The 15917-nt window shown below is 40.8% G+C and overlaps 1 protein-coding gene across 1 annotated transcript in view; it reads right to left on the bottom strand.

Moving 5' to 3' along the window:
- CLCN5 (chloride voltage-gated channel 5) overlaps positions 1-13802 on the bottom strand; it is a 191891-nt gene extending 178089 nt beyond the window's left edge. Inside the window, exons 1-2 of the mRNA XM_065914958.1 lie at positions 13613-13802; positions 10981-11137 (exon numbers count right to left, since the gene is read on the bottom strand). Of these exons, the coding sequence (XP_065771030.1) occupies positions 10981-10996 (16 nt within the window). The 5' untranslated portion in view covers positions 10997-11137; positions 13613-13802. The remainder of the gene's footprint in view (positions 1-10980; positions 11138-13612) is intronic.
- Positions 13803-15917: the final 2115 nt, after the last annotated feature.

The raw sequence follows: 15917 nt of genomic DNA, 5'->3' as shown, positions 1-15917 counted from the left end.
GCCAATGCAGGGGACAAGGGCTTGATCCCTGGTCCAGGAAGATTCCACATGCCACAAAGCAACTAACCCTGTGTGTCACAACTACTGAGCCTACACGCTTAGAGCCCCTGCTCTGCAATAAGAGAAGCCACTGCAATGAGAGGCCCATGCACAGCAAATAGAGAGTAGCTCTTGCTCTCCGCTACTAGAGAAAGCCTGTGTGCAGCAATGACCCAACGCAGCCAAAAATAAAATAATTTAAAAAAAAAAAAACAGAAGATGGGAAGAAGAAAAATCTGACATTTGTTGCCACCCATAGTGAAACTTTCTAGGCCTCCCTCCCCCTGCCCGGCCACACACAGAACAGTGTTACATGAAACAGGAAGCTTTGAATCACAATTCTGGTTAAAACCTAAGGAAAATATAGTTTATTTCAAAAATGCTAACAGAGGCACAGGAAGAAAAAAAACACATCCTGGAAGCCTCCATGACAAAGCAATTCTTTGGGGAGGAAAAAATCAAACTTTTCAAAACAGCAATAAAACAGGGAAAGCAACAGTTGGAAAAAACAAACATTTAGGAGAAAATTATAAAATAGACAAGCCTGCGGAAGTGTAATGCAGTAGGGATAAACAGGCACACATATTGGCACTGATTATCAAGCTGGGGGCCTAATCCTGGCTCTATGCCCCATGTGACAGCTGTATGACCAGAATGAGTCTCCTTGGGCCTCAGTTTCTTCCTGTGCAAGATGAGATTCTGGAAACAGATCATCTCAAAAGATTCTTTCCAGTTAAAAAACATCCCTGTAAGAGCATAGTGATTTTTCCTTTCTGTCACAATTATAATACAATGAGAATAACCATGACGGGCCAGGCATTTTGGTGATTCTCACTGTCACCTACAACTGTGTGAGGGAAACAATATTCTAGGCAAAACGATATGGTAATAGCAATGGACAACATGATTATTATTTTTTAATGGGTAGGGGATTTCCTTTTGGAAGTGTAATGAAAATGTCCTGGAACTAGAGAGTACTCACAACATTGTGAATGTACCAAATGTCACTAAATTGTGTACTTTAAAATAGCTAAACTGGCAATTTTTATGTTATGTGTATTTCACCACAATTAAAAAAGAAACTTCCCAGGAGGAAAAAATGAGCATTTGCCTTTTGGGATACAATTTGTTTTTCTTAAAAACTGTAGGAGTCCCACACTGTTGGTGGGAATGTAAATTGGTGCAGCCACTATGGAAAACAGTCTGGAGGTGTCTTAAGAAACTAAAAATAGAACTACCATATGATCCAGCAATTCCACTCCTGGGCATATGTATGAACAATATGAAAATGAATTTGAAAAAATACATGCACCTCAATGTTTATTGCAGCACTATTTACAACAGTCAAGACATGGAAGCAACCTAAATGTCCATCGACAAATGAATGGATAAAGAAGATATAGTACATATATACAATGGAGTGTTAGCCATAAAAAAGAATAGACATTTGCAGCAACATAAATGGATCTAGAGACTATCATATTAAATGAAATAACTCAACCAAAGACAAATATTATATGATATCACTTACATATGGAATCTAAAGATATAATACAAATCAACTTATTTACAAAAGAGAAACAGACTCACGGACAGAGAAAACAAACTTATGGTTACCAAAGAAAGGGAGGCACAAACTAGGAGTATGGGATTAACAGATACACATTACTATAAATAAAATAGATAAACAATAAGAATTTACCATATAGCACAAGGAACTATATTCAGCATCTTATGATAACCTATTATGGAAAAGAATCTGAAGCTATATACCTGAAACTAACATAATACTGTAAATCAACTATAGTTAAATAAAAAATAAAATGTGGAGGAGCACTTCCTTATAGATGAATTCCAGTTGAAAAAAAATGAGGAATGATAAAATTAGAAAAATTATTGCTTTTCAGAAACTTGAATAAAGATTGCCAATTAATGCTAAAACTGTTGGAGGAATGATTTGGGAAACAGGATATTCCTAAGGTCTTAAAGTACCATGCCACAGATACTTTTTATTAATTATCTATAAAAAACAGAACCTCAGCAATGAAGAGATATGGCAGATACTGCCTTAATAAGTAATTACTTTAGCATCACCAATAACAGGGTAAACTGACATTACATGTCTTCACCCAAAATGTAATGCAGTGGACGTACACAACATCACCTATGTAAATTTCTTGCCAAAAGCACAGAACTCAAATCTAATCTCAGGAAAACAATCACACAAAGCCAAACTGAGGAATGTTTTTTACATGACAACTGTCCTGGCTTCTTCAAAACTGTCAATGTATCACAATGAAACAAAGAAACAGGAACGAAAGGGACAGATAATCAAATACTTGTCCCTTGATTGGATACCAAATGCCTCCTCAAAAATGCTATAAAAGATACTTTAGTGAAGCGAAGTTGCTCAGTCGTGTCCGACTCTTTGTGACCCCATGGTCTGTAGCCTACCAGGCTTCTCCATCCATGGGATTTTCCAGGCAAGAATACTGGAGTGGGTTACCATTTCCTTCTCCAGGAGATCTTCCTGACCCAGGGATTGAACCTGGGTCTCCTGCACTGTAGGCAGATGCTTTACTGTCTGAGCCACCAAGGAAGTCCTAAAAGATACTTTAGGATAATTGAAAAAAATATAGGCTATAAACTACATAAAATTATTGTATAGGTGATAATTCCTTAAGTGTGAACACTATTATTGTTATGGAGGAGAAAGTCTTTCTTCCTATTCTCTTTAATTAAAATTTTACATTGAGATAAAAACATAATTTGTAGATTCACATGTAATTATAAATAGTACAGAGTGATGCAATATACCCTTTGAAGTATGATTATTATTAACCCCATTTTACAGAAGAGGGTAAGGCCCAAAGATATGAAATAACTTGCGTATAGCTAGCAGCAACAGAGTCAGGATACAAACCCAGGGAGTCTGTCTCCAAAGACTACACTTGACCCCAGAGGACATAACTGAGGCTTTTGGAGCTTAGAGAACTCTGGTTACCAACTGGCAGAAATGGGTTCAGATGCAGGTGTATCGGATTCCAAGGCCCATGTTCCTTCTACACTGGACGCTTGGGAAGGAATAGCTGGCTCTTAGAGAAAATTTTTCTGAAAGTCTCTTTTTGGCTACCCCCTACTCAGTATTTTTCATCATAATCCATACCCCATCCCATTCTGCCCCAGTGAGGAGTTTGTGGTAGGGCAATAATGCAGAGAGACGAAGAACTCATTTCCTGTACCTGCCATAGATGAGACACTGCACCAGAGAAAAAAGGAGGGGAGTGGAGGGTCTGTTTCTTTACTCCTGTGCTAACACCATCTCTTTTATTTGAGAGTCACACACATACTAATGTTTTGGTCAACAGAACAGGACCAGATGGCTTTTCCTAGGTGATGGTGGTCGAAGTATCAAGCCACACAGCCATCGAGATTTCACACTGAAGCTCTGTGATCAATTCACTGACTGCTTTGTGATGCTCCCCTTGGCGCCCAAGTGTTAGCTAAATCACCAGAGTGTTTACAAATACACTGTGATGTGCTAAAAAAAAAAAAAAAAAACTGCAAGGTTGAAATTTACTTGCCTTGGATCTGAAGCCAACAGAACAGTTTCTCACTGCATCTGTTTTATTTTCACGCTTACCCGGACATATTTTGCCACTTCACCTTATTATGTAACTCCCACACTAGATTAAGTGTAATTTCCCCATTTTTGCATACTTTTCCTGTCCCCGATCTCACTCTCAAAAGAGTTTTTTGGAGTCAACAGGAGAGACAGTCAAAAATTACAAGAATACTTAAGGAAGAATTAATATAAAAAAAAAAAACTGCTCTAACAAAACCCTCAGGGATTTAGTGTGTTTTGTTTTGTTTTTTATTTGGAGGTAGAGGGCACAGAAAGGCTGAAACAGCTGTCTAGAAGCCCACACAATTCACTTCTTTCCTTGTTGGAGGCACTGCTATTTTACACCTCATTTCCAAACAACTTGTTCTCTGATTTAAAAGAAATACATATTTATTATATAAAATTTGGAAAATACAAGTACAAAAGGGAAAAAATATAAATGCATCCTACTACCTGGGGATAGCCAGTTCAACAACTTTGGATCATTTCCATCCATTCTGTATTTATCATCACATTCATAGGTATACAGATGTAAACACATAGAGATATATATAAACTCCCAGTTACATTGAAAAAGACAGAAGCAGAATAATCCCATACTCTTCCATTATACCATGAAGATTTTCTTCAGCATTGGTCTTAATTTTTAATAGCCAAATATTTTACTCTGTGGACCTGTCGTAATTTACTAACATTCCCCTATGTTAGTTTGTCACCATTTATAAATACCTTAGTATATAAAGCTTCATTTTTTCACCATTTATAAATATCTTAGTATATAAAGTTGCATACATATATCTGATAGTTCCTTCAGAAATTATACTTGTAAAAATTAACAAGGAATCTATGTTATATACAGAAAAATTAAAAGATACAAATAAACAAAAAGAAAGTCAACCGCAATTATTTTAAAAAATACTTTGGGGTCTATCCCCTTAGACTTTTCTTTGTAGAAACATACATGGACATGACACATGTATTAATATGGGATCATACTATTAATAATAAAAACTAACAGTTACTAACAATAGTTACCATGTATTGAGTACTTACCACATGCCAGGCACTGTGATCTTCTTTTTTTCTCCCTTTTTACTGGACTCTTTTTTTAAAAAAAAATTGTAGTATAATTGTTTTACAATGTTGTGCTAGTTTCTACTGTACAGTAAAGTGTATCAGTTATATGTATATGTAAATTCCCTCTTTTTTTTACTTCCTCCCCATTTAGGTCACCACAGAGCACTGGGTGTAGTTCCCTGTGTATACAGTAGTTTCTCATTAGCTATCCATTTTACACATAGTATCAATAGTTCACATATGTCAATCCCAATCTCCCAATCCATTCACCCCTGCCTTCCACCCTTGGTATCTATAAATTTGTTCTCTACATCTGTGTCTATATTTCTGCTTTACAAATAAACTCATTTATACCACTTTTCTAGATTCTACATATATGTGTTAATATATGATATTTTGTTTTTCTCTTTCTGACTTATTTTACTCTCATCATTTTCTGATGTAATCCTTGTAGTCACCCTACAGATTAGCTCAGCAGTTTCCAAATTCCTCTGCACACTGGAGTCACCTGGTGGGCCTCAATCCCTGAGCACTGGATCTCAATCCTAGAGATTCATATTTCATCGGTCTGGGTGAGGCTTGGGCTTGGGGGGGCTTTAAAGATCCCCAGGTGATCCTAATGGATGTACAGGTTGGGAACTGTTAGGTTCACTTCTATTTTATCCCTCTTTTAACTAACGTGGAAGTTGAGGATGGGCTTCCCTGGTGACTCAGACGTTAAACAATCCACCTGCAATGTGGGAGACCTGGGTTCGATCTCTGGGTTGGGAAGATCCCCTGGAGAAGGGAACAGCTACTCACTCCAGCATTCTGGCCTGGAGAATTCCATGGACTATATAGTCCATGGGGTCACAATGAGTTGGACACAAGGCAAGTAACTTCTCAAAACCACGCAGCTCATAAAGCTAGGATTTCCATCTAGCTCTAAGCCCAGAGCCCACACTTTTAAATGCTGATAATTTGGGATGTACTTCCCACCCCCACCATATAACACCATATTGTGAACCCATTTCTATATTAATAAGTATAATTAATCCACATAATCATTTTTAATAACTATAGTATTCCATTGTATCAATGCATCAGAATGCAAGTGTTATCAATTTTTCCCCACTATAGAAAATGCTACAATCAATATCCTTATTGATACATCTTTCTGTACATCCTTCATTATTTCCTTAGGATGAATTCCAAGAAAAGGAACTGCTGAGTGAAAAGATAAACATGTTTTTTAAAGCTTTTGACAAATATTGCCAAATTGACATTCCCACCAGAAGTGTACGCGAATGCCTACTTGCTTGTGTCCTTGCCAAAGCTGCATTTTGTCATTTCGTTTTAATGACTGCAAATTATATTGGAGAAAATGGTATGCCATTTTAATTCCCCCTTTCTTTGACTACTACTGAGAACATTTTTTCATGTTTATTGGCCATCTGGATTTCTGCTTATGTATTTTCCTATTCCCATCCTTTGCACATTTTTCTAGTAAAATACTTGTATTTTTCTTATTAAGCTGTGAGTCTATATATTAAGGATAATGAGTCTTTTTGCAATTGTTTCTAGTTCTCTCATGGTTTTGTGTAGAAATTTTAAATTTTCATATAGTTGATTATATTAAACTTTTTCATCAGTCTATCTTTCATATTATGCATACAAACATCTTCCCTACCCCAAAATTATGTGAGTATCCTCCTATATTTTTTGAGTTCCTTTATCATTTTTTTAAAACTTTTAATTCTTTAATGCAGCAGTTCCCAAACAGGACTACACATCAGAATTGCTCACAGCAGTTCTTTAAACACTCAGGTCTTAAGACTGAATCACAATTTGAGGGGATGAGAACGGAGCAAGAATATTTTTAAAAGGCACTTCCAATGCACCCCCTTCTTTTATTAAGAAACACTATTTTAATCCTTCTAAATTTACATTGGTGTCATTTTTCCAAGTTACTTCACTATGTTTGTTAAATAAAGCATTTCATAAAGTTGAAATGTTACTTTTATCCTCATCGGTAAGTTCTGTGACAGCGGAGCCCATTCCTGTTTTCTCTGACCACTGCCATCTCCAGGGCTCTACATAGTGCCTGGTACACAAGTGGTGCTGGACGTTAATTGAATAAATGGCACCTGACAACACAAGTCTCCACCCTCATCCCACCCCAACTTGGCTAGTATTCTCTTCAATATTTTCTTGACCATTAGACCAATGAAACTGATGTTATTAATGATGACCCTGAGTTATCAAAAATATTAAATTATGCTCAGTAAACTCTGTTTAAAATGGCCAGGAAATGTCTTAGAGGATTCCATCAAGCAAAGTCAAAATAATAATGTTGGCCATGTTTAAGAGGTATGGGAATTCTGATCCAATTCTCCATGGAACTAGATAGCATTGACCTGAGAGACTAACGACACTTGGCTTCCTCTAGCTCTGAAGAGTTTCTCTAGCAGATGCAGAAACTGACTCAGAGCTTCCTTGAGCTGAGGACAGAACCACACATTCCCTGCTCCAAGAGTCAATAAGAAAAAATTGGAATAGTGACTCAAGACCTGAGTTTTAGTTCTGTCACTACTGCTAACCTATCCTCTAGGGGTTGGGCTAGACGTTTTCTAAGGATCTCTTCAGATCTAAACCTTCTCAAAACCACACAGCTCATAAAGCTAGGATTTCCATCTAGCTCTAAGCCCAGAGCCCACACTTTTAAATCCTCCAATTAAAAAATAAATTAAAAAAGAAAGACCCAAATAGACTACTATAGGGCAGGCCTTCCAAGGACAACCCAAAATTCCCTCCACAGAATGGGGTCCCAAGTCCATTCCAGAATATAGCAAATAATAATGACAGTAGTAGAAGCAGTAGTAGTAATACTAATAGGAGTACTAGTAACAATAACAGCAATTGCTGAATTTTGTGTGTGCGTGCTCAGTCGCTCAGCTGTGTCTGACTCTTTGCAACCCGACTGCAGCCCATCAGGCTCCTCTGTCCATTGGGATTCTCCAGGCAAGAATACTGGAGTGGGTTTTGCCATTTCCTCTTCCAGGGGATCTTCCCAACCCAGGGATTGAACCCTTGTCACCTGCAGCTCCTGTACTGTCAAGTGGATTCTTTTGGAGTTTTTTTTAATTTATTTATAAGTTTTTTATTGAGATATAACATACTGATTCAGTATTTGCATGTATATTTAAACAATCACCACGAGTCTAGTTTACCTTTATCACCATACACAGTTACAGATTTTCTCACTGTGATAGCAACTTTTAAGAAACTATTATCTTGGCAACTTTCAAATATATACTAGAGTACTATTAACTAGAAGCACCATGCTATACATTACATTTCTATGACTTACTTATTCTATAATTGGAAGCTTGTACCTTTTGACTTCCTATACACATTTAGCTCAACCCCACCCCACATCCTTGGCAATCACCAATCCATTGTCTGAATCTGTGAGCTGCTTTTTCTTTTTTCAGATTCCACATATAAATGAGATCATATGGTATTTATCTTTCTCGACAGGCAGATTCTTTACCATGGAGCCACCTGGGCAGCCCATTGCCAAATTTTACTGAGCACTTATTGTATGATAGACATTATTCTAAATGGCTTACTACTAATAATGGTGGCACAAACTTTTATGGCACTTACTATGTTCCAAGTGTTTTGTTTAATATTAACTTAATCATCAAAACAACCTTGCAAGGTTGAGTTCTATTGTTATCCCCATTTTACAAAAGAGAAAAATGAGACACAGAGAGATTAAGGGACTTGCCCGAGGTCTCACAGCTACCAAGTGACAACCAACACAATTGAACCTGGACCCACACTTATAACTACTCTACCATACTGCCACCCAAACCATCATTGTACTATGTTTGTCACTTCAGAGGCTGCACAAAGCAAGGAATGAGTTGCAGTTACTTCTGTGGAATACTCCCCCTCTTCATTAATGCTAGAAAAGCTGTTTGCCTCCAATGTGATTCTAAGCAGATCAAATTTCAGGGCCTGAGATAGCAAAATATATCACTTATTAAGAAATTATGACATTTTTATTAAGAACTGTTATCCATTTAAATGTTTTTATTATAAATCATTAACTTATTAATGACATTTCCATTAAACAGAAAGAAAACACATGCTTTTTATGCATCATTAGGAACAAAACTTTAGCTCCCCACCTGCACAAACTCTAGGGCTTCTCAGGTGGCACTAGAGGTAAAGAACCCACCTTCCAATGCAAGAGACGCAGGTTTGATCCCTGGGTGGGGGAAGATCCCCTGGAGAAGGAAATGGCAACCCACTCCAGTTTTCTTACCTGGAGAATCCCAATGGACAGATGAGCCTACAGTTCATAGGGTCACAAAGAGTCAGAAACAACTAAAGTGATTTAGCATGCACTCAGGAACACAACTTTAGCTTCGCACCTGCACAAATTCTAATTCCATACTTTCAGCACTGTCTTTTAAACACTGACCTGACAGCTCACAGCACCTCAAACAAAACAGGCCAAACCAAACGCCGTACACTAATTTCCCACCACCCCCACACCCCACATACCTTTCATGGTCCCCGACTCAATAAATGGCGCCACTGGCCCCAGGCACCCAAAACTGGGTGTCAACCCAGGCTCAGTTCTTCCCATATCCAGTTACAGAATGTTCACAGAATTCATCTCATTCTCTCCATCCTTGCTGCCCCTCCTTCTGCTCAGACCCTCACCATCTCTTCCCTAAGCCACTATACCAGAAACCTCCCAACTGGTTCTTGGTTTCCATTCTCTCCAGCTCCAACCCTACCTCAATAATGCTGCCAAAGTAATCTTTCTAAAATAAAACTTGATTATGTTACTTCCCTGTTTAGAATCTTTGTCTCTGGGATAAAGTGTAAAATCCTTCTTAGGACATACAAGGTTCTTTATCATCTGGCCTCTGACTACCTCTCCTGCTTCATCCAAGGTCGTGGCCCACACATCTCACATGAGGCCAACAGAGCAGCTTGGAAGTTCCCAAACAGTGCTTCTCTGTCTGCCCAGAATGCACTTCTCTCATTTGCCCATCTGGCAAACTCCCACTCATTTTTCATTTTTTTAGGCCAGCTCAAAATCCACAGTTCATCATGCTTTTCTCTGAGCGTCCATCACATTTTGCATCTCTATTATAACACATATTCAACCTGACACAACTATTCACTTATATAGTTTGTCTCCTCGATAAGACAAGGAACCCTCTAGGGTTCTGCATTTTACTCATATCTATATTCTACTTGTTGAATTAAAAGAATGTCTCAGAATTTAAACAAGAATATCCAAGTTCCTCCTGATAAATGCCCATTGGATGAGTCAAACCAGGCATATAGGCCGAATTTCATTTCAACAAGTATCTTTAAAGTGACAACCCTAGCATATCAAAAATACTTGTTACAGCCATAACCAACAGGAGACAGTTTTAAAAGAAATATCAGACCACCAACAAACCTACCTGTTGAATATTTATAGACATTTGAGCTCCCTTCATTCTACTCCATCTAAGTGGCTCTTAACCTTTTCTGGGTCACAGACGAATTTACGTAGTGTTTGTCTACCATTTCTTAAACCCATACTCCCTTATGATAAACATAAAAATCCCATGCACCCCTGCAGATTCTGATACTCTCCAAAACCCACCAAAAATAAAAAGTTACTTACGTGGTAAGAAATCACAGGTTCACAAGAAATGTGCTCTATCAGGCAAGATAGCATTAAGCTTTGCTTTCAAGTCATGCCATTGTATTAGAACAGATATTAATATTAACGTACAACATTGAATATCCTTTAAAGTCTTTATTGGGAAGAGAAAGCCAGAGAGGTGCTGACATCTGTCTCCCCCACCTTTGAGAACCTTATGATGGAAATTTGCCAGAAACAAATAAACTGAAATATGAAAAAAATATTCTCCGTCTCCTGACCTGTAACCCCCATGAGCACATGTTCAAATGAAGGGAGTTCTTTGAAAATGCTCCTGGCACTACATTTTCCTGCTACTCCTACTCTCCACACACACCCCTTCACTCCTACTCTAAAATAATCAGAACTAGCTAGCAGCAACTCCTTTTGAACTAAAAAGCTTTGTCCTGGCGAAGACAAACGGTTAAATTAAAGAAACAGCTGCCTGGCTGCCTGCCGCTGGCTTGGGGGTTTGGGCTGTGGGAGAGGATAGAGAAGGAGGAAAAACCAGTTGGAGGAGTAAGTACTAACTTCTTACCCTGCCACGTGGCCATCTTGATCCTATTCTCTCCCACGCTGAGGTCAGCAAGCTCAGAGTTTCCCAGACCCCCCAGTTTTGTAGGGAGAATCAACTGGGATGTGGAGAGAACAGCAGCTGTATCGTCTTGTATTCTGCAGAATGCTCAAGCTGGAACCTGAAAATGTCAACAAGAAAACGAATACCTAAATGAAAAACATTCAAATCCTTGAAAATTATCTCCTGTCCCTCTCTGGACCTCTCTTTCCATGATAAGCAGAGACAGTCAAGTGTCATATTTCCACCTAAGCAGCAAGGTATCACTGAAAAAAGAACGGGGAGATCTAGAGTCAGTTAATATTGCCCTTGAGTGTTGTCCAATTCTGCATGAATCACTAGATCTTCAGTACGTAGGTTTCAGAAGCTCAAAGGATGGGTGGTTGGATGAGATAACCATTAAGTGTCTCTTGACGCGACCTCCAAGTTCCACACTTCGGGGAATGAAGAACAGCACAATACCCAATGCCCTTCCCAACCCCCAAAACATCCAACTCTACATTAAAGAATTTCATAGAAAGGAGAGCAAATTTTGTGACTAAAGTTTTAAAATGGATCTTGCATAAGAGCCATGCCCTCAAGGTCGTGGTGCTTCCTCTCCACTTCATTATATTTTCTCACATTTTGCCAATGTCCTGTAGGAGCTTAGATTGCTTTTATAATCAGGAAGGAAAAGAACCAAAAGAAAAGAAAAATGTAAAAGTAGAACACTAATTTAAGTAAAACCAAATTAATTCAGATAATTTCTATTTTTAAAATGTCAAATTCAGTCTTTGGACGGTACCGCTTGAAAGGATAAGAAAGGCACTAGGAATGGAAGAAAAAAATGAAAGGTCTGACTACTTTATTTGATTTAGAAGATGACTATATTAAACACTTTGCTTGTCCATTTAAACAAGTTCTTAAGTATTAAAGTGGTCTTCCTTACGTAGTATACAAGCCGATCTGCTTTTTCCAAGAAAAAGTCCTCACCTTTTTGACCCAGGGAACTTCAAAGTAGATTGCTATTTCCATTGCTTTCATACAAGCAACACTTTCACACTCTAAGTTAAAGCGCTGACAGTAGAGACACTAAGGACTAACAACGAACTTGACGGTCATCATTTTGGCCTTTTTTAAATGATGTTTTTTGCTGTTGTTTTAGATTTGAGTTTTACTTAACAGATAGTTAGCCAAGGTTTTTAACGGAAATGCTCAAATATATACATGAGAGGAATGAGTAACATAACAAATGCCCAGGTACCTATCAACTAGATAAAAAAATATCAAGTGGTCAATCTCATTTTGTCTATTATTATTCATGCATGGTTGTATGCTTAGTAGCTCAATCGTGTCTGACACTTTGCGACCCCATGAACTGGAGTCCGCCAGGCTCCTCTGTCCATGGGATTCTCCCGGCAAGACTACTGCAGTGGGTAGCCATTTCCTTCTCCAGGGGATCTTTCCGACCCAGGGATTGAACCCAGGTCTCCTGCATTGCAGGCAGATTCCTTACCGTCTGAGCCACCAGGGAAGCCCTCTTATTCATGGAAATGACTTTTTCTTAAGAACGAAAGTGTGAATGTGCACACTAACCCCAAGAAGCCAAAAGAGAAAAAAGAATGCTTTGGATAAGGAAAGGCTTGCAAAGTCCAAGAAAACTACGAACTCACAAAGTCCCAAGATGGAATCACCAGGAAAATTGCTTCGATGACTTATCTGGAACCTAGAGCAGTTTGTTTTGGTTTGCTTTTTTTTTTTTCCTCCTCTTATTTAGCGTGCAGTACTGATACGCGCCTCATGGGACCAGGAGAATTTAACATCTCCGAAGTCAAACCTGGGCAGCCGCTAATAAATCTATGAAGTGTACATAAAGCAGATTCTTACTGGCTTTTTATACTTCACACTTCTGGATCTCCCTCACTTATTCAGGATAGCTTACTCTGACGTTATCATATGGGCACACGTACAACTTCACTTGGCACTCCTGAAACATGATTTGCTCTGAAATATTAATAAGGTACACACATATCAACGTGAAGGTAAAGTTTTTCCCTTGAGGAGAAGGCGCTCAAGCTCAAGCCTGCAAAGTCAGGAGAGAACCAGCTCCCCGCGTTAAGTGGGAAAAGAAAAACGCAGCAACTACTTTTCCGAGAGCTTGGACTCCTCTTCGTTACGACCCACACAAACTTGCCAGCCCAGAGCAGGATGGATAAGAACGGGGCCTCAACGGGGTTTTACCAGCCAAAGCCACCCTGCCCCAATCGTGGAAAGGGGACGCCTGCAGTTAACCTCCCTCCCCCATTCAAAAGCTGGGCGGGCTTGGCGCGGCTCCGCGAGGAAACTTCGCTGGGACAGCGCAGGGACCCTGGCTCGGAGAATAGGGCTGGGCTCCCTGGAAGATGCCGCCCTGCACTGGCTAGAACTGGCCGGTCTAACTCCTCCGAGTGCCAGGCGGTGGCGGCCAGGCACGGGGAACCCCTATCTCCGGGGGGCCGAGGCAGCGGGGGAGCGCCTCCCCTGTGTCTCTACGCCCAGGGGGTGCTCTGGGGGTGGGCCGGGGACCAAGGGGCCCGCCTAAGACCCGCTGCGGTAGAGACAGCCCATTTGTCTTTACCTGTCGCCGAGATCCGGAGCGACGGAGCCCGTGTCCGCCGCCGGCGGGCCGAGCGCTCAGTCGGCTCTGGCGTCCGGGACTCTAAGTTGAGCTAGCGCCCCACGTAGCCGGCAGAGCTTCATTCACAGCCCAGCCAGGGGGAGGGGGAGCGGAGCGGGCGCGCGGCTCATGTGACAGGCGCCTCGCAAAGATCTGCCAAGCACGGCCGCCGTCTGCGCGTGCGCGCCCCAGCCAGCACGCTCCCCACACCTCGGCGGAGGCGGGGAGGAGGTGATCCCCGCCCGGGAGTCAGCAGGGCGGGGAGAGCCGCGGCGAAGGCGGTGCTGGGAGGAGTTTCCGTGCGCGCAGCCGCAGTAGGCCTGCCTTGCTCGCTGCCATATTTAATAAGGACTGGGCGGATCTTCGCCCAGTGCTGGGCGTGTCGGTTGCTTTTGAAAAATAAATGCTGCTTTATGTTTCACTGTTTCGAGCCTGCGGTCCGGTTTTTTGCTTTTGTCCTTAGAACTAGGCTGTTTCTCCTGAGCTTCTGGCCCACAAAATACGTGAGCTAATGTAATAAATATATTACATTGTGTGCGCTGTGCTCAGTCACGTCCAACTCTGAGACCTCGTGGACTAGAGCCTGCCAGGCTCCTATGTCCGTGGGATTTCCCAGGCAAGAATCCTGGAGCGAGTTGCCACGCCCTCCTCCAGGGAATCTTCCCGACCCAGGAAGCGAACCCCCGTCTCCTGCGTCTCTTGCAGTGCAGGCGGATTCTTTACCGCTTGAGCCATCAGGGAAGCTGATGGTATGTTACATTAGCTCACGAATTTTGGGCTTCCCAGGAGGAAGGCATGGCAACCTTCACCTGGAGGAGGGCATGGCAACCCACTCCAGTATTCTTGCCTGGAGAATGCCATGGACAGAAGAGCCTGGAAGGCTATAGCCCATAGGGTCATAAAGAGTCGGACACGACTGAAGCGACTTAGCACACACGCACTTATTTTGAGCCACTGATTATATGCCAGGCACTGTTCTAGCCCTTTAGTTTTTTCATCTCATTTAATGCACACAATAACCCCACTGGGGTGTATACTATTATTTCTCCACTTTTATTCATAAGAAAACAGAGGCACAGAAAGGTTGTCTGGGCTCACATAATAGTAGTAGTGTCATTAGTGATCAAATACAGTGATGCTTCTAACAGCCAACATGATCCCCATAGTAACACTGAAAAATCCACAGTACGGTCTTGGGTATTGTCTCCATTTTTAATACTTACAAAACAGAGGCTCAGGAAAGCAAAAATCACAGAACTAGGAAGGGGTAGAACTGAGATTCCAACCTAGGCCTACCTGACTCTGAAGCCCTAGGTTTGGAAGAAATAGCCCCTCATTTTACAAAAGAGAGAACAGGCCATTGGGGTGTGTTGACCTACTTAACATGAACCAGCTAATTATTTATTGGCAAAAATGAGGCTGGCATTTGTATAATCAATCCAGGTAGTCTAACTAGAACCACAGTACTCTACTTCAGAGTCTACTGTAGTGAACAATTTTGAATTACTCCTCTGGACAAGCTAAGTGGTGTGAGATACAAAACCTGTATGTACCCTAGCCTAGTCAGCACTAGGCCACCAACGACGAATCTATAATCAGAAAAGTCCAGTTTTTTGACCCATTGCAACAAGAGAATCTGCACACAAGAGAAACCCTGGGAAACAAAAAGAGTCATTATGATGTTGGGGGAAGGATGGAGTTTCAGTGAATTTTAGATGAAGCATTGTTTTAGTAAGCTTGAAGTGGGGTTGTCTGAAGGGGTCGATATCAGGTCTGGACTTCGAAGTGAACCCAGAGTCCTGTTTCCTTGGGAACCACAAAGTAAAGATAGATATGGAATGTTCAAATACCCCTTATCTGAAGCTCTACACCTGGATTGGAAATTGAGGCTGCTTCTCTGGGTCCAAGAAACTTCTGTGCTCCAGACAAATGTGGAATGTTTTATTCTCACTGACATGATTTCAAGCAGTAAAATTCCTGATAGCCTGTGATTGTAAAAAACAAAGTTTCTCAGTGAGTAAAAAACATGCATGGGGTCGCAAAGAGTCGGACACAACTGAGCGACTGAACTGAAAAACATGGTGGTCACTCAAATAATGGGGCTATTATCCTCTTATAGCTGCAGCATGTCTTTGGGAGAAATACTGTGTGCTAAGTCGCTTCAGTCGTTTCTGACTCTTTGTGACCCTATGGACCATAGCCCTCCAAGCTCCTCTGTCCATGGGATTCTCCAGGCAAGAATACTGGAGTGGGTTGCCATGCCCTC

This window comes from Muntiacus reevesi, chromosome X, assembly GCF_963930625.1.
Source record: "Muntiacus reevesi chromosome X, mMunRee1.1, whole genome shotgun sequence".
In the NCBI taxonomy this organism is placed as follows: Eukaryota; Metazoa; Chordata; class Mammalia; order Artiodactyla; family Cervidae; genus Muntiacus; species Muntiacus reevesi.
The sequence above is the reverse complement of the archived record's forward strand: the minus strand, read 5'-3'. Positions and strand labels throughout refer to the sequence as shown.